The 18,872-nt window shown below is 38.4% G+C and overlaps 3 protein-coding genes across 5 annotated transcripts; 2 read left to right on the top strand and 1 right to left on the bottom strand.

Annotated features, from left to right (window-relative positions):
• Nucleotides 1–24: 24 nt before the first annotated feature.
• Nucleotides 25–10,166, bottom strand: LOC114353731 (armadillo repeat-containing protein 6 homolog). The gene is made up of 9 exons (XM_028305812.1): nt 9,933–10,166; nt 9,616–9,765; nt 9,068–9,285; nt 8,279–8,435; nt 7,705–7,840; nt 7,017–7,185; nt 4,633–4,726; nt 3,790–3,939; nt 25–1,833 (listed from the first exon to the last, which is right to left on the bottom strand). The coding sequence occupies exons 1-9, from the start codon at nt 10,047–10,049 to the stop codon at nt 1,615–1,617; spliced, it is 1,410 nt and encodes a 469-aa protein (XP_028161613.1). The 5' UTR covers nt 10,050–10,166; the 3' UTR covers nt 25–1,614.
• On the top strand, nt 5,114–6,536 carry LOC114353732 (tektin-4-like). The gene has a single exon (XM_028305813.1). The coding sequence runs from the start codon at nt 5,295–5,297 to the stop codon at nt 6,534–6,536; it is 1,242 nt and encodes a 413-aa protein (XP_028161614.1). The 5' UTR covers nt 5,114–5,294.
• A 541-nt stretch (nt 10,167–10,707) lies between the features above and the next one.
• shrb (charged multivesicular body protein shrub) lies at nt 10,708–18,636 on the top strand. Of its 3 annotated transcripts, XM_028305804.1 has the most exons (6): nt 10,708–11,087; nt 11,495–11,672; nt 12,874–12,907; nt 14,118–14,234; nt 15,630–15,744; nt 16,707–18,636. In XM_028305804.1, exons 1-6 carry the CDS (start codon nt 10,907–10,909, stop codon nt 16,748–16,750), a joined length of 669 nt encoding a protein of 222 aa, XP_028161605.1. In that variant the 5' UTR covers nt 10,708–10,906; the 3' UTR covers nt 16,751–18,636. The 3 variants fall into 3 exon arrangements, with proteins under 3 accessions (XP_028161605.1, XP_028161607.1, XP_028161606.1); XM_028305806.1 differs by lacking the exon at nt 14,118–14,234 and having other exon boundaries at nt 10,711–11,087; nt 12,874–13,024; XM_028305805.1 differs by lacking the exons at nt 14,118–14,234; nt 15,630–15,744; nt 16,707–18,636 and adding an exon at nt 14,235–14,306 and having other exon boundaries at nt 10,716–11,087; nt 12,874–13,024.
• Nucleotides 18,637–18,872: the final 236 nt, after the last annotated feature.

The raw sequence follows: 18,872 nt of genomic DNA, 5'->3' as shown, positions 1-18,872 counted from the left end.
ATTTTGTATTTTGATACAAATGTATTTGACAAATTCTCTGTGTTTATAATTTACGACATGTCTCTCTTTAATATTAAGATATCGTGGTCGTACTTACATTATTTTAATGTAATTTTAGTAATGTTTCTTATTTTTAAAGTAATTAAGGCCAAAACGGTATGTGTGATAATACTACGAGTATTCCGCACCTTTGATTGTGGTACAAAAGTTGTTGTTCTTTTGGTAATTTGTTATTTTAGTTTGTATTAGGATAACGGCTATTCGTTAGTTTTACTCGATTTTAATTGTTATTATGTTGGTATACTTAATTTCAATTCAATATTGCTACATTGCAATATGATTATTAGAAATAAATAAATATAAGGTCACATAAATTGTCCTGATTAGAAATACGATGTTTTGTAATAGTTTCTATCTATAATTTCGTAACAAACGTACAGATAGTATTATATTAGTATTGCCACCGAACAAATCGTAGTTTTAATGTTGCCAGTTAACTAAACATTCAGGCAACACTCTCTTTGTAATGTGCCATTGATTTTAAATTTTAAAATAATTCAAATATTGAATGTGGAGACTATAATTTTGTGCAAGTAATAATTTTGCGACTTGTAATGTTTTAAATAATAATAAATACAGGATTCAATGTTTCAATGTTATGATTAAAATGTAAATCTAAATAATTAAAATGTTATCTCTAATAATTGTCATAATTCGTCCGCAAATGGATAATTAATGGAAAAAAATGATTTAAAAAATGTTTTATTGAAATCAATAAATAATTTTGTAATTAAAATTGAGGTTTTATTTGTTAGAAGCACCGATAAATATTTACTAAGGGCCGATTTTTCAATCGTCGGATAACTTTTAACTGAAGAATAAGTTTGTCACATTGACAGTTTCAGTATAGGCAATGTGTCATTTTGACACATTGCGAATGTGTGTCATTTTGACACATTGCCTATACTGAAACTGTCAATGTGACAAACTTATTCTTCAGTTAAAAGTTATCCGTCGATTGAAAAATTAGCCCTAAAAGTATTAAACAAAATTATCACATTGTAGTTTTATAATTTGCATACTATACATTTTATTTCATTGCAAGTAGTGTTTGTTAGATTTAAACTTAGTGTGATAGCGACTCAGGAATGTGATAAATGTAGAACATAATAAACTGTACTTTTAATATTAGCCAAAAAAAGCCATTTTTAGATTGGGGTTTCTTGTGCATTGTGAAAACATTTGAGTATTGAAATAGACCCAATTGCAACTGCACAAGGTTTTATATGCACATTATTTCGTTGCGGGTCCAATGACAGTTTAACTTTCCCCCGGGACAAACTTGACCTTCACTGGTTGGGTTTTATTGGCGGTCAAGCTGTAAGACCCTGGCTACACAGGAGTTGCAGCGGTGGGAACGAGAGGTGGGAATAGTCCCGTAACTGCATAAGGTCTCAGTGTTAAGCTTGACAAGCGACCAGCTTCTAGCCTAGAGAGGCTGTTTGATTCAGGATTGGGGGCAAATTGTATTTGTAAGGTAGGTTTCCCCCACTTTAGACACCCAACAAAATGTAGGTTTACAATTTCCCCCTGCCTCCCTCCTTTCGTCATACTTTAATTGTTCTCCATCTGGACCCCTTTTCCCTTCCACTGCTCATCCAATTTGACGTCACACTCAAGATCTCTGAGCGCGGACTTGATATCGAATCCGAAATCTTTAGAGAACCGATCGTAGGCTTCGTTGAGAAGGCTTTCCACTCCCAACTCGTGGAACTTAGGGTTTTGATCGCGACACCTGGCGACCATATTGCGAATCGCCCAGCAGCCGTTTTTCTGTGAAAAATAAACATGTATGGTAAAACGATGTGAAAGTAAAGGTCATTCATCAAGACAAAACTATCGAGCTCAGATACGATATGGTTGCTGTCATTCTTATGTAGTTTCAATACAGTGGCATCTTATGTAGTCTGCAACATTTTTTTTATGCTAGACAAGGCAGTGACTAGCACCTGGTGTTAAGTGAGATGCAGTCTAGGATGGTACATATCTGCCCTGTAAGTGCCTGTTCACTCTCGCCTTGAAAAGGCCCGGATTATAGTGTTCAGGAAATACAGCAGCAGGCAGCGAATTCCAGTCCCTAGTTGTTCGCATTATAAAGGAGTCGTCGAAACGCTTAGTGCGAGCTGGTGGAATGTCGACAATGAAGGGATGGTACGCTAACCTGTGTCTGGTTTCCTGGTGGTTTATGAATGTTTAGTTTTTTCTGTCGTCCGTACTAGGATAGTCCATTCCACTCTCCCATAGCATAATACAATATGCGTGTGAGGGAGAAAGTCTGTGTTCAAGTACCTAATTGGCAGTACTTCACTCACGATTTTAAATTAGTAATGTTTTTTTCAGTTTCTTCTTATCTTAGGGTCCTCCAATAGATCAGGGGTGGCCAACCGGTTGACTATTAGCACAGAATAAGTAATAGTACAGGTACAGAAGGATTACTCCGCAAGACGATTTAAATAAATGCGATCTTGCTACGACGCGATACAGTGGAATTCAGCTCGCACAGCACTACGTACCTACAATTTTATTCACCTACAAGTTTTGTCTCTTTCTATCCCGTGCCTCTGAACTCTTCTTACGCTGTTAGGGTTGCTGTCTAGTGAAAAAATAATTAATCTACTTATTTGTAATGAGGTACTTATAAGGTAAGTACGCATTCATTATGGAAAACCTTGGGAGAGGCCTTTGTCCAGCAGTGGACAAAGACATTTGGCTGAAACGAACGAACGCATTCTGAGCAGTAGTCATGGTAGGTTAGGTTCCTATACTATCCTAAGAATTATTGATTACCTACATGGCCAACATACCTTTCAGCATCTTTGGGAAGCGAAAAAAAAGATAAATCCGGTAGATTTCTTTTCGAATTTAAACACCCGAACGCCGCACAATAATATTTCTTTCTCTTTATGTCCATTTTTAAATTATACTTCGATCATAGAATTAGGTACTACAACGCACGCCAGCGTCCTGACGGGCGAGCGCGTGACACTCGACTGATATAATACCCGCCGGCGGGGCGCTTCGCTGTAGGTAATTATCGGATGTACCGCGCGGAGTGAGCCAGGCCTGCTATTAGTCCAGTCGATCGTGGGAAGGCAAAAAATACTACATGATTGTATACTTAAACTATGCTGTTTCATTTAAGATTTCAAGAAGTGTGTAAGTGGTAGATCACCCAGGGTTTTGTTAGTAAACAGTAGATCTTATCACAGAATAATAATAAGTACTACGTACAGAAGTTTTACTTCGCGAAGGTATTTAAAAAAATGTATGCTCAATGTCATTAACAATATGGTGTAATTTAGCCTGTCTCAAGAGTCAAGCACCATTTTGTTGACAAACGTCAGTGATCGGCACTGCGCCGAAGCTATAGGGCTGACTTCGGTAAAATGATGTGACGTGAGGTGCCAAACTGCGGAAAATGGCGGAGGAAACACATGATTTAGCATGAATTATCATGAATAATACTAACTACTTATTTACCTCTCAGTGTCTTGAGGCAACTTAAAAAAGTACATTCTGTGTTTTTATTATTATTTAGGCAGTTAAATACTGCACAGTATTTAGTACACCATTTTCTTTATTTTCGTCCATCATACACAAGAATACGCGTGCGTGAGTCAATGCTCGCTCGTATGTGAGGCCTTGTCGAATAGTATCCTGTAGGTGGGCCATCGTGCGTGTTTTGTTTTCGATGTAAACTCGCGGAGATGAACAGGCCTGGTAATATACCTGCACGCTAGCATCGGTGGGGTGATTCTTTATGGCTTCTATCATGACTTCTGGTGCGCCACTATCGAAGAACTGCTGACTGTGCGACGGCTCGCGTAACGTTAGCGCGGATATGCACTTTAGTATTAACGCCGCTGCGGTGGGGTTGCTCTGTGAATTAAAACAATAATATTATCTAAATGACCCGGTGAATTTCGTACCGCCTATATTCATCAATAACTAGCTTTCCGCCGGCGGATTAGCCCGCGTGGAATTTCTTTTGTTAAATTTTCCTGAGTTTTCTTTGCTATAAACCTCACGGAGCCCGAGACCCCTCCAACGAATGCAAAACCGTGGAAATCGGTTCGTGCGTTCTGGAGTTATAGCGTCAGGGAGGAAAACACGACTTATTTTTATTAGTAGATGTAGGATTCTAATTGTGAAATAAGTTTACAAATCGGTCCAGTAGTTTAGGAGTATATTCAATACAAACAAACAATTTTTTTTTTTTGTAGATAAATACACTTCATTGTACACACTAAATAGGACAGTAACATAAAGGAAAATAATGAAAGATGGCACAATTTAGGCGGTTTTATCGCTATGAAGCGATATCTTCCAGACAACCCAAAAAGAGAACAGTTTAAAAAAAAAACAATGTGAGGGTATGTTCTATTTAAAAGTTTATTTTCAGGCGAATAAATGGCAACTGTGATGACAAACTGCCGATTCAATCCCATTGTTTCGTTTAAAAGCTTTAAATTTTGTTTGTATCAATGACGTCCACTGCTGGACAAAGGCAAGGATACTTACTTAATTATTAATTACTTAGCTTCTTTGTATTTAATTTTTAGTAAAACTTACCGAATGCCTATTCAGCAACGTGACAAGGATGGGAGCAATGCCGGCCTTCATCAGTTGTCTCTTGACCTCGTCGTTGCCCGCCAACGCCGTTATTCTGTAACAAATAAAGATCAATTTAATTTGCTTGACTAGTCGCAAGATTGTTTCTAATATGTCGTTAACTTGAGAAGTTGACCTCGTGACTGACCGTGTATTTTCTAAGTAGCAAGTCTTTTGTAGTTTAATCTCTACAAAGTCAAAGTCAAAATTTCTTTATTTGTTTAGACTAATAAATAGTTCTTACAAATCGTCATTTTGCTCTTAAGGAGCCTCTACATGTCTCATAATCTTTTTACCCTACCAGCGCTTCGAGACCAACATTTGGCAAGTGCTGACTACTACCTCAATGTTTGTAAACAGTCGGATACATCTTTTTTTAATAGTTCATCAAACGTATCTACGAAATTAATCGATAATTCCCCTAATATAAATAGGTCACTGTTACGATTCCAGAAATCTTGATTACAAACGAATTTGTCATGGTAACCGTGTACTGGGATATTTGATCAATATTTCTTCGTTGCCTCACAGACTTTCTTTCAAACACACAATTTCTGCTACCGACTTGAGTGAAAGTGTAAAAATCAAAATCTTGTCAGATACAAGAGTCCAGTAAAATCAAAATGACGACAGCAGAAAATGGCGACTATCTATCATTCGGCGACAGAAACTTTGGGCTCGGCACAGTATTGAACTGGCACGACCACAATCAACGCGTCTTAAAAGGGGACATCATCGGTATCACCGATGAAAACACTTCCATCACCAAGAATAGCATCGTCAAAGTCAACCAAACTTCTTGCAACGACTTCAGTGATAGCACAGACCAATTGAAGCACCGGGCCAGGCACATCAATTACTGGAAGGCAGAATTGGAAAGAGCTATACGTGATATAGATGCCGAAATAGCAATTCTTGAAGCTCAAAGGCAGCAAGTGAAGAATGCTATGGATATTTTAACTATCCCTGAATATATAACTGAAGAGTGTCTAGATCTGAGACGACTGAGGATGCAATCAGACCTCATTTACGACGAGCCACAAGAGGAATTATTCACGGAGTCAGCGTTGATAGAAAACGTGAAGCGACTACACAGAGAAATGTTGAGGGACATACAGAATCAAATGCAGATGAATGTAGCAGCGAAAAATGCGTTGGAACGGGATTGGAGCGACAAGTACTTGGCTTTCAAATACGAAAGCGAGAACGTTGATTTGGAAACGAAATCTGATAACGTTAAAGATATCGCTGGAGCTACGAGACTGTCGGAAGGACAGTCTAATGTGCAGTCCTGGGAACAGTACACGGTTAACGCACTGTCCCAGTTTAAACATGCCATTGATAGGTCAAAAGAATTGAGAGCAAAAGTTGAGGCAGTGCTGATAAACACTGCTAGGGACTTGCGCACACAAGACATAAAAGTAAACAAGGCGTTGAGCGAAAGGATAGCTAAGACGGAGCAGGTAAAGATAGAACTGGAGAATCAGCTGAAATTGACACTGGAGAAGATTGTCGAAACGGAGAACATTCTCGAAACGCTCCACGAGGAAATGCTTAAGGTATCGCAGAGGCTACAAGTGGCACAGACGAGATTGAACACAAAGAACTGTAGACCCAAAGTCGAAAATTGCAGGGAGGGGTCGTTGATAGGTCTGCTTGAAGAAGTCAGAGATTTGAATGATAGCATGAGTCTGCTGCAGAAAAGGTCTTTGGAGACGGAGAAACTGAGGGCAGATCTGATCCACGAGAGATCTTTGATAGAGAATGAGATTATAGTTAAGAAAAAGACGTTGCATTTGGACAACGAAAGATGCCTGTTTCTGAGGTCGCATTTTCAATCGGCGGAAAAATTGTGTGGTTACTAGAAGTTGCACTAGTATTAATTTATGTTTTCTAAATTCATTGAACTTCACTTTAGTAAGATTATACTTAAATATTGATTATTTTGTAGTAGGTATTGTATTTATCAATAAATCTTTAATCATAAGTGTGTTATAATAAAAACATAATCACGAAATCACAATATCAGTAATATTAATTATGTGTGTATGTAGATTTAAAAAGCAATTTATAATAATACAATAAAATTTTGTACCCCAGTTAAGTGTACTCTTTCGCATTAAAAAAAAATCGAAAGTCATAACCAAAATACACAACTAGGGTAACTTATGCAAATTCCGATTCGATGCAAACCGCTTCATTGATTAACCCTAACCTATTAGCTGTCAAATTGTTCTTTCTTCAGTGTTCTGTGTTGTTCTTTCCAACAGTTATTGCAAAAATGGCAGCAAGTTCAAACCTCGCGTTGTTTTTGGGACACCCTATATTAAGTATAGTGCACTTACAGTTTGCTAGCTTGAACAATGACCAGCACACAATCAAAATTGGCAGCCAAGATGGCGAACAGAGCCTCGTCTGCGCCCGCGTCGGCAGCCATCGCGCACAGTTCATGACGCACCAGGAGAGCCGCCATTGTTAACATCGTTTCTGACACCACTGGTGGGACGGGGTGCTCTGAAAACGTCATATTATGTCAATGTCACCGCTCCCGTGCCGCTTCCATTCTCCAAGCACTGAAGTGCTAGCTTTAGGGCATTGGTTCCCAAACTTATTAGTTATTTGAGACGCGTCACCTTTCGACCATACAAAAAATTCCCCCCTCCTCCAGTCAAGATTATTTATTGGTCGTATCGAGCAGTCTGGAATGCATTCTCTCCGCGGTCGCAGGTTTTTTATACTTAAGTACACAGACGGCCCGCGCCCCCCACTTTGGGAACCAATGCCTTAGTCCATTAATTATAATGAGGTAATCTTGGTGATTTTTGGACACCCTTAATGAGATATAGTGAGATTTCGCTATACCCCCTTCCCCTAATATCACGTGAGTGAGATTGTTCCCTTTCTCCGATGTAAGATTGGGTGAGAATCAGCATGATCAGTACAAAAGTATGTTATTTATATTTAAAATAGTAAAATCAGCCTTTAAATCTCCAATAAATCACATTTAGTTCAATTTATTATGTAAAGTAATACCTTTAAGGAACTGTGTGAGTGGGTCTAGTAGTTTGGCGCCCAACTCTTTGGCGTGCTCATGAGCTTTGCCAAATTCGACTCTAACATCATCATCCAAGGTGAATTTTCGTATGACTGACATAGCTTCACTTACAACCTAAAAAGAAGTTGCAATTAGGTGATTATCACATTGCACCGCGCTCCGCCGCGGTACGTGGGACGACAGATTTAATCACTATATGCAAGTACCTCAGACTGTATAGAAAACACGCGCGGCACAACACACTGACAACGCGTTTGCGCGCGGGATTTTTTATATGTCGCCACGCGGTTCGCGGTGCAGTGTGATAATCGCCTTAATATTCAAATTGTTACAAAAAATACAAAATGGACTGTATGAAACTATAAATGATAAAATAATGGAAATTAACACCAAAGGTAAAATGGCCACTGAGGCACTGCCTATAAAACATAAATATTTATTATGATCTGTGACAAGCTATATGAAGCTCACGGGCGAAGTCGTGGGAAAAAGCTAGTATTTCATAAAAGAACCTCCTTAAATGCTGTGTAAAGAGAGATTATAAAATCTTACCCTTATATTCTTCCGAGCATTGAGCAGCAACTTCAAATTGTCACCGATATTCTTAGCGAACAGTCTCTGTCGATTCATTTCGTGTTTGACACAGCACACACTGGTCCACTTCAGAGCTGATATTAATATGGGCCCATCGTCTATCTTATCCAGTATACTGAAAAGATAAAAAACTTTATTAGAGGGACTTCCCACTGTTTAAATATCTTGATATGAATAATGTTACCATAGCTAAATTAATTAATAATTATTATAAAATAGTGATAATAATATTTTTATAAACAAAGCCGCAATCCTGTCTGTCTGTCCCTATGTATGCTTAGATCTTTAAAACTATACAACGGATTTTGATGCGTGTTTTTCTGGAAATGGAGGCCGCGTACCGGAAAACGCAGCGTGGGACGTCCAACTACAAGGTGGACCGACGACATCGTAAAGGTAGCAGGAAAGCGCTGGACGTAGGCCGCTACCAATCGATCAACGTGGAAAGCATTGGGGGAGACCTATGTTCAGCAGTGGACGTCCTATGGCTGAAATGATGATGATATTATTGTACCTGTGCGAAGCAGGGGCGGGTCACTTCTTATCATAATAAAGTAGACATCATAGTCTTTGACATACTTTTTGAAAGCACAACTCTTCCATAGATTTAGTATAGCAATGGGACTATGACATCATCAGGTCAAAAACTGATTGACAACGATTTCAAAGGTTTTCTTGTTGTAAAATAGCTCCTATTCCAATTACATAAGATACCATTTATTTAACTTGATGTTTTTATTTCCTTACCTTTTAATCAAATCAGCCCCTTTCTCATCCAGTAGGTCAGGCTGTACGTCCATCAGTGCTATTAATGAATTTAATGTTGATATAATTATTTTATCATCCTTTTCATTTGATTTTTGTACGTAACTTTTAAATCGAGACTCAAGTAAACCAGTTAGAATATTGTAGGCACCATCTTTTCCAGCTTTCACTCTACGCGCTATGTCTTTATTACATTCTACCTAAAAATAAATAAATAAAATATGTACATTGACGTTGTAGTCTAAGGATTTTACACTAAATAAAAAAAAACTTTTTCCTGTCAAAAATATTTGTAGTTTGTCGAAACCAAATCGTACTACTCATGGAATATTTAACTTTCTTAATCATAATATGTGCATATTATTAATATTAAGCAATACAATAATAGGTGCTATACAAAAATGAGTTTGCTGTTAAGCTGAACACATATTTCTTTTAACTTAGAAGTTGTTTATAACTTTAAAAAAATTTAATGCAATAATAAAACATTAATTACACTTCGGAAAGTTTAATAATCATAAGTTTCTTACCTTCAGGGCTTCTAGTTCTTTCAAAATGGCTTCATCATCAGACTCAATCCGACTGCACAGCTCTTTCAGCTTACTGACAATGCTGGATACTCCTTGGCCGTCCCCTGAGTTGAGAGCAAGGTCTTTGATAATGTTTGATAGATCTACTCCCTGTAAGAAACTAATTTTTTTACATCTAATCATATGAAAAAGCAGAGCCTTCTTGATCACTTTGCGAAGGAGAAACTGTATGAAAATGGCGTTATTAGGAATTAATATCAAGTCTGTACATTATAAGGACTTCAAATATGTGTTTGGGAAGAAAATCTCGCACTTACTTGAGCTTCAAATTGAGCTACAGCTTCTTTTATAGCCTCTTCAGGAGTCATTTCAAATTCGTCTATATTCTCCTGTACTACTTCATCGTACGTCTCCTGAGTTATTACACGAACCATTTTTAATGTATTCTTTAGAATCACGTTAAGGTTTATGGTATTTATTCAGTTAATTACACAGAAATAAATATATTTTCCGCATGCGGTGAAATTTTTTGTTGACTTCTCGCTTGACTCATGAATTAGACATTCAGTTTGACGTTTTTTAATAGCTACGTTCAGAACATGTGTAAATAAATTACAGTTTAATCCACTCCACCTAAATAAAGTAAGTACGAGAGTGTCTTAAAGCATTTACTGTCCATAACTGGTATTTTGGTAAACGTATTCAGCAGAAATACAAGAACAAGTCCTAAGTGATTTTACATTTTCCATTCCTTTTTTCTGAGAAATAACACCTTTTTTTTGGGTATTTTGAACGTTTCTAATACACAACTAAATTACAGACGTCGCATTCGCCGCATATTTTCTTCGTAAAGAGAGGTCAATTGAAAGTAGTAAGGTAATACTTTGACAGAAGACGGCCTGTTAATGAGGCACGTTCTGAGACCAAAACTAAAATCCGTTATTTTAGGTAAAATATATTTCTGAATTATTTAATTTTACCTAATATGGTCCATTTTATGTATTGTTTTCATAAAATATTCAATTAGTATACTCTAAAAAGTTAAAACTGAATTAAAAAGAATATTTGTTTACATTTCAGGAGGCGCGATGTTGTCGCAGATAAAATAATGTTGTAGCAGGTTTTGAATGGAGCTGCGATGACGCATACGTCGTCTGCGAAATAGGCGAATTTTGTTGGAAATCGGATTCATCGGATTGTAATGCGATTACGTTGTTTTACCGTAAAATAAGTGTAAGATTTTGGGAAACCCTTAAGAACTCTAGATCTTAGTTAAATTTAGGAGCTCACGATGAGTTTTCTAGGCAAAATATTCGGTGGGAAGAAGGAGGAAAAAGGGCCAACTACGCACGAAGCTATCCAAAAATTACGTGAAACCGAGGAGTTATTGATAAAGAAACAAGAGTTTTTAGAGAGGAAAATAGAAACTGAGATACAGACTGCTAGGAAAAATGGAACGAAGAACAAGAGAGGTAAAAATCTACTATATTATCTGATCTTGAGTTAGATCCAATTTCTTTTGTTGACTTGACCTTGTTACCATCCGTATAAGTATCATAATAGCCATTAAAACCTAACCACAAATTATTTGATCTAGCAGCCACAGGTACACTGATCTTCTAGTTTTTAATGTAATTGATTTTCTCACCAACTTGTATGTATACAATTGCTCATTTTATTTGTCATCTTACTGAGTTGATGACACATAATATTACTATAGATAACCTGTGCAACAACGCTATGTTGATTGTAGGTTTTTTTACTAAATCGATTAAAACCTACCTACAGAACCTAGGACTTGTGTAGTAAAATATTTATTTAAACTTGTGCTTTGTTAAGTTTAATAAATAATTAAAATTATAATGTGACCATTTTCCAGCTGCAATTGCCGCCCTAAAACGTAAGAAGCGCTACGAAAAGCAGCTTACCCAGATCGATGGCACTCTTACACAGATAGAAGCACAGAGGGAGGCCCTGGAGGGAGCCACCACTAACGCACAGGTCCTCAACACAATGAAGGATGCTGCTAATGCAATGAAACTCGCTCACAAGGACATGTATGTTTTAAAGCTTTATATTTTTTATAACTTTAATTCTTTATTTTTGATTTGTTTCTCTTCTCTTAGGTAATTAAACCAATGTTAGTTTGCTTCTCAATCTTTCTATTGTTAAAGGTTGACAAATTATAAATATTAAGAAAGAATATTTAAATTTTGCTTCTTGAATACAATAATTAAGAACAATGGAAGTAAATGTTAATCAGTTGTGTTTGTGATAGATAAATTTTTCATTTTGAATAGCCTTGGCTGTCTATGTAACAAGACGATTCAATGTTCAGCAATGCAACTTCTGTGAAATAGCAACCCATTTTCTCATTAAATTAAGTACCTAAAAGTAATTTTTAAGGCGTGATTTAATGTATCATTTTTAAATTCAAATTAATGGCAACAATATTACTATCATCAGATGCTCAATATTTTGTAGAGTATCATTTAAAATGAAGTTTATTAACTAGCCTAATTCATAGTTCATGACCATGACCTAATAAAATTGTTGTACTCATTGTAAAACTTGGTTAGATTCAAATATTAGTTGATACAAGTTTAGTAAATGGAAATTTCTAGCTTAATCTTTGATTAAATAATCAATGAATAAATTTATTGATTATTTTGTACCAATAATACGCAATCTTCTTATTTTATGGATGCTTTACTACATTTTACTCTGAATGGTAGTTTTGTGTATTGTTTCGTAGTCCGATACCGACACCTTTAAGGCTATGTCGTCTTAAGCTTCAGCCAAACCAACGCGTGCAGATCGCGTCTGCGATGGCGATAACAGTGCGTGCATAGACCAATGACAGGACGCGCGACCAATGACAGGACGCGCGACCAATGACAGGACGCGCGACCAATGACAGGACGCGCGACCAATGACAGGACGAGCGACCAATGACAGGACCAGGGATCGAAAGGATAATTATCTATGATAATTATCAATGATAATTATCACGATAATTATCATGACGGATGATAATTATTTGATAATTATCACGGCGTAATTATCTTGATAATTTCGAACCCTGGACAGGACGAGCGACCAATGACAGGACGCGTCGATGTGAACTCATCGCTACAAAATCATACACGACATCTGATCGCCATCGTGCACGGCACGCCGGCTGCACGCGTTGGTTTAGTTGAAGCTTTATTATTATTTATTACTACCTAATTAACAAATATTTTGTAAATCCTCCAGCGACGTAGACAAAGTCCACGACATAATGGACGACATAGCGGAGCAGCACGACATCTCGCGCGAGATCACGGACGCGATCAGCAACAACGTGGCCTTCCCCAACGACATCGACGAGGACGAGCTGGAGAAGGAGCTGGAGCAGCTGGAACAGGTCAGTAGAGAGATCATCATCATCATTTCAGCCATAGGACGTCCACTGCTGAACGTCTAGACCAGTCTACCCAAAGTGGGCGATAACGCCCCCTTGTGGGCGCTGCAGGCTTAAAGGGGGGCGGTAAGAGACCCAGAAAAAAAATCGGGACGTTGTGTAGAGGCTTGGGAGGCGTCATTTACTAGGAGGTCTCTTAGACACCGACTGAGCACTCGAATCTCGACTACAAATGGGGGCGCTAAAAATAATTTATTCTCAAAGTGGGAAGTAGACAAAACAAGTTTGGGAACCACTGGTATAAACCTCCCCCAATGATTTCCATAATGACCGGAAAGCTTAGTAGAATGATAGATGGATAAAAAGTCTATAGAGAGAAGCCATACAAGCGTTGCCAGTATGTTCCTTATTTATTGTATCTGAATGACATGCCACACGAGTTGAAACGACGTAGCCTTCCCCAACGATATAGATGAGCTGAAGAAAAAGCTGGAACAGGTCAGTAGAGAGAGAGAGAGAGAGATAGATAGAGAGAGAGAGAGAGAGATAGATAGAGAGAGAGAGACAGAGACAGAGAAAGAGAGAGAAAGAGAAAGAGAGAGAGAGAAAGAGAGAGAGAGAAAGAGAGAGAAAGAGAGAGAGAGAAAGAGAGAGAGAAGCGTTGCCAGTGTGTTCCGAATTGGATCTGAATGATGTGCCATACAATGAGTTGAAACGACGATATAGATCAGCTGAAGAAAAAGCTGGAACAGGTCAGTAGAGATAGTCCCCCTTTGATAATCCATTAGGTGATGTAGCGGAACAAGGTCATGATCTGACAGAGAGAGACAGCGGAGTGGAGTTGCTACCTGTGTCTTTCTATAGACACGGAGCTGGAAATGGTCAGTACAACGACCAAAGTTGTGTTTGTTGATAATCCTCTAACGATGGAGCCAACGTCACGATCTGACAGAGATACAGCGGAGTGGAGTTGCGACCTGTGTCTTTCTATAGACGCGGAGGTATGTTGCGGAGCGGAGTCTTTTGATTTCCCTGTTCCTCTTCTTCGCTCCGCTACCCCGCTCCGCTACCCCGCTCCGTTTCTCCGCCTGGCGACATAGCGGAGCAGCACGACATCTCGCGCGAGATCACGGACGCCATCAGCAACAACGTGGCCTTCCCCAACGACATCGACGAGGACGAGCTGGAGAAGGAGCTGGAGCAGCTGGAACAGGTCAGTCTACTGCTGGAGTCAAAGGCCAAGTGCTTATTTTATCTTGTGCAGGGCTAGGCCTGGGCAGGGTCGCTCTTACTTATGAAGATCAATTTCGTGCTTAAGGATCCACTGTAGAACAGCCACCATAAAGTGTCCACTAAAGTGGAGTTGGTACGAATTTTTTTGTAAGCGCTAGGCCGCAAGAATGCTTGAGTCGTTTGATTTGTCCCTTTTTATGTATGATATGACTCGTGTCCCTTTTATGACTCATGTCCCTTTTATGACTTGTGTCCCTTTTATAACTCGTGTGCCTTTTATGACTTACGACGTTTTTGTCTTTTATGACTTTAAAAAATAAAAATAGAAAACTGAATATGACATGAAAATACGACACTTAAATCTTAATTTGGCATTTTCATGCCAAAAAGACTCACGGCCGTATTCACAATCGATGCTTGCTTATGTGAAGCAGCAAATAGAACGCACAGCGTTGAATAGAGCTCTGTGATTGGTTCGTGTATCACACTGTGAGACCTTATAGTAATGTTTGTGAATACTGGCGTCAGTGTAAATGACTTATGTGGCATTTAATTTTCATCCGAGAGAATCTCATCCGCGGATGAGATGTCTCCCTTCCAAATTTGTTAGGTGTCGAATCATCGGAAGAGATTTTCTCGGATGAAATGTCACCTAAGTCGTATAAATCGAGATACGTTCACTTACGACCTTTATGGCTTTTAAGGGCAAGGGATATATACCCAAGAAATACTAGATTTCCAAGCAGACTTGTAATAATTTTTTCTCCAAAAACCTCGCTATACAAAAAAAGCTGCTACAGTATGTGCATAAAAATTTATAATAAAATCCCAGAGATATTTAAGACAGGGTCAACGAATGCAATGATACGAAATCTCAAAAATTGGCTGATAGACTGCTGTATCTACAACATTAATTACTTTTTTAATGACCATTTTGCATGCTAAAAATGTAAGCAGAATAGTAGTAAGCACTGTGTAAATTATATTATAAGTTCTCATAATGTAAAATCCGCAGGAGAACCAAAGTAACCGACATAGCTCGCAGAATTGCTAAAATCAAGTTGCAGTGGGCGGGGCACATAGCTCGTAGAGACGATGGCCGTTGGGGCAGGAAAGTTCTCGAGTGGCGACCACGGGCTGGACGTAGCGTGGGCAGGCCTCCTACTAGGTGGACCGACGATCTGGTAAAGGTCGCGGGAAGAGCCTGGATGCGGGCAGCGCAGGACCGTTCATTGTGGAAAACCTTGGGGAGGCCTTTGTCCAGCAGTGGACGTCATTTGGCTGAAAAGAAGAAGAAGAAGAAGAAAATACCTATTCTATGCAATAAATGTTTGAATTTGAATTTGATATAACATAGATCGTTTATCCCATACAGGAGGACCTGGACAAGGAGATGCTGGGCATCAGCGTGCCCACGGACACGCTGCCCGACGTGCCCAGCGCCGAGCTCGTGCACGACAAGCCCAAGCCCAGCAAGTCCAAGAAGGAAGGTACGTCACACTTCTACAGGGTGTTAGGTAAATGGGTATATGAGCCGACACTAACCCATGTTAACATGGGCATATAAATGGTATGGTGAAGTCAGAAATTTGATATCATCGTTTTATTATTTCAAATTTTCATACAAAATAAATTTTATAAAATCAGATTTGTATGAAAATTAAAATCATTAAAATGAAGATATCAATTTTCTGACTTCACCATACCANATAAATGGTATGGTGAAGTCAGAAATTTGATATCATCGTTTTATTATTTCAAATTTTCATACAAAATAAATTTTATAAAATCAGATTTGTATGAAAATTAAAATCATTAAAATGAAGATATCAATTTTCTGACTTCACCATACCATTTATATGCCCATGTTAACATGGGCTAGTGTCGGCTCATGTACCCATTTACCTAACACCCTGTATAGGCACAGAAAACTAACACAGCTTCTGTACACAGATCATAGAAACTAAAGGGAGATGTGACAAGGGGGCGTGGCCGGTGTCGCAGCAATATGCCCAAAAACAGAACACATTGCTGCAGACGTCATAATGTAAACAGTTTACATTGCTTGCGTAGTACTAACAATTATTCGAACGTTGAGTACTGATACCGCAGTGGATAATGAGCACATATTTTGACTATTTTGTGTGTGTGAATTTCTAATGCGATACTGAGTTTCGAACTCTGCGTATTAGTTGGCATCTCTCTATATCTCTATGGTTCTGTAGAATAAAGACACCACAAACTTTCAGTTCCTTCACCTTTTAGGGCAAGGACATTCTTTGAAACAATTCTATAATCTTCTGATTATTTTTTTAACTTGCTAACCAAGGTTTTTGAGGGATGCTATATGTATGTAACACAAGTGTGAAACCTACCTGAGACACCTTTATTATTATAATATTGTTTCATGAAAATAATGAATTATTATAATAAAAAATGAATTTGTTCGCAGAGGACGACGAAGACTTCAAGATGCTGCAATCCTGGGCGACATAAGTGCATACGACGGACCCTCATACGTGATGTTGTGTGTTTGTGATAATACGTCAGTGCCCTGAGTGTACGCCAACGGAATAATATTGTTGTTATAAAATAGCACCTATTGTAAGTACATAAGATGCCTCAGTATTCAGCACAACAGGATATACTTTGTTATTGCAAAATTGCATAATACTAAAGCCTGGTCCGTGAGCACGTAGAATTTTGTCCAATGACCCCAAGCTACCCATCCTTATCGCTCGCGCGTAATTATGTTGCTGTCGCGCTCGCACACTCACTGCGGGCGCCCGTCGCACAGTCGCGACTATTTATTCATTTTAAAGCTAAACAGAATTTCAATTTTCTGTTTAGCTTTACTTATATTACTATTTTTCTTGTAAGTGTCAATTGTGTCTTAAAATTATTGAAGTCAACTGCCGAATTATTAGAAATTTAAAAGAACTCACAAAGTAGCTTAAGATAGCGTCAAACATAAAAGTTTTCTAGCTAATTTGAAATATTTAAAAAAAAATTCCGACTGAGCATCAAACCAGGCATTCTGTGCTTAAAGGTAACCTTCCACTGTTATTGGTAACTTAATCATGTCTCTAAAAATACCAACCGAATTAAGATTGAGAACCTCCTTTTGTTGAAGTCGGTTAAAATACTGCGATATTGCTTACACTCAGGGTACTGATATAGCGCTGCCTGCCCAAATCATCCATCTCACTCTAACCTAGCTATTCCGTACGAGAGCGAACGAGACACCGATAAATGTTCAGGGTATGGCAGTGCTGTTAGAAATAGGTCGTATTTGGTGTGAAGGTTTGTTTTGTAACAGATTTTTGATATTATGTTTTTTAAGTAATCTGTTGGCAGCTGATAAATACAGCCGTCCTTGTCATTCTGTAGAGTTTTAGAAAAGGATGACAAGTGTATACGTCAATGTCAGCTGTTTTAGAAGATGTCCAATCACATGTTTTTCTCACTAGTTTGAGAGCGAGAGGTTTCTTTGTTATGTGGTTTAGAATCTCCAAAACTCTTTCTTTATATTGTCTTTAACTCTATAACGGTCAAAGCAAGTTTAAATTCATGGTTTTTGGACCTTAAAACAAGGGAATACGGTTAATAACGTAGTACAAACTACACACAAATAAGGGTTAATCCACCGTGTTTTTAAGCGAGGTTTAGACTAGCAATAAAACTTGCAGAATTTGAATTCCGCAAGCTTTCACCACTATGCAAATGTTGCAGAAGTTGGCTTACCACAGCTATTTACACAGCGGTAAACAGCTTGCAGAAGTCAACTTCTGCAAGTTTTATTGCTAGTCTAAACCTCGCGTTATGTTTACAACCGAATTTACCGTAATCAATTGTCATGCAGACCGATATTCCCATACGCAGCCTGGTTACAAAACGGATAACCTTCACACCAAATCGTGTATAAATATGTATGTATCTAAACTAGGGCTTGCTTAAGCGTCTAGTAATGTATTTATTGCCTTAAATATTCATATTTAGTCCAAATATTGATGGGATCGCGAATAGTGTTGTAATAGACTTCAGTCCTAAAGTCTCATAAAAAAGAAACTAATCCAAGTTAACGGGTCAATATAAGTTAACGGGCGGGTTTAAACCAACAACGACTCTCGGTTTTAAGCTAGTGTTGCCATACGCACCCTTTTAAAGACTCAGAGACTCCAGAGGACTGAAGAGACTCAGAGTACTGGAAGGATTCAGAGGACTATGAAGACTCCAGAGGATTGTAAAAACTCCAGAGATCTGAAGATTCCAGAGGATTGTAAAGACTCCAGAGGACTGAAGATTCCAGAGGATTGTAAAGACTCCAGAGGACTGAAGATTCCAGAGGATTGTAAAGACTCCAGAGGACTGAAGATTCCAGAGGACTAAAGATTCCAGAGGATTATAAAGACTCCAGAGGATTGTAAAGACTCCAGAGGACTGAAGATTCCAGAGGATTGTAAAGACTCCAGAGGACTGAAGATTCCAGAGGATTGTAAGACTCCAGAGGACTGAAGATTCCAGAGGATTGTAAAGACTCCAGAGGATTGTAAAGACTCCAGAGGACTGAAGATTCCAGTGGATTGTAAAGACTCCAGAGGACTGAAGATTCCAGAGG

Source organism: Ostrinia furnacalis, unplaced genomic scaffold (genome assembly GCF_004193835.3).
Source record: "Ostrinia furnacalis isolate ACB-3 unplaced genomic scaffold, ASM419383v2 OfSCF1802, whole genome shotgun sequence".
Taxonomy (NCBI): Eukaryota; Metazoa; Arthropoda; class Insecta; order Lepidoptera; family Crambidae; genus Ostrinia; species Ostrinia furnacalis.
This window is presented reverse-complemented; position numbering and strand designations above follow the sequence as displayed.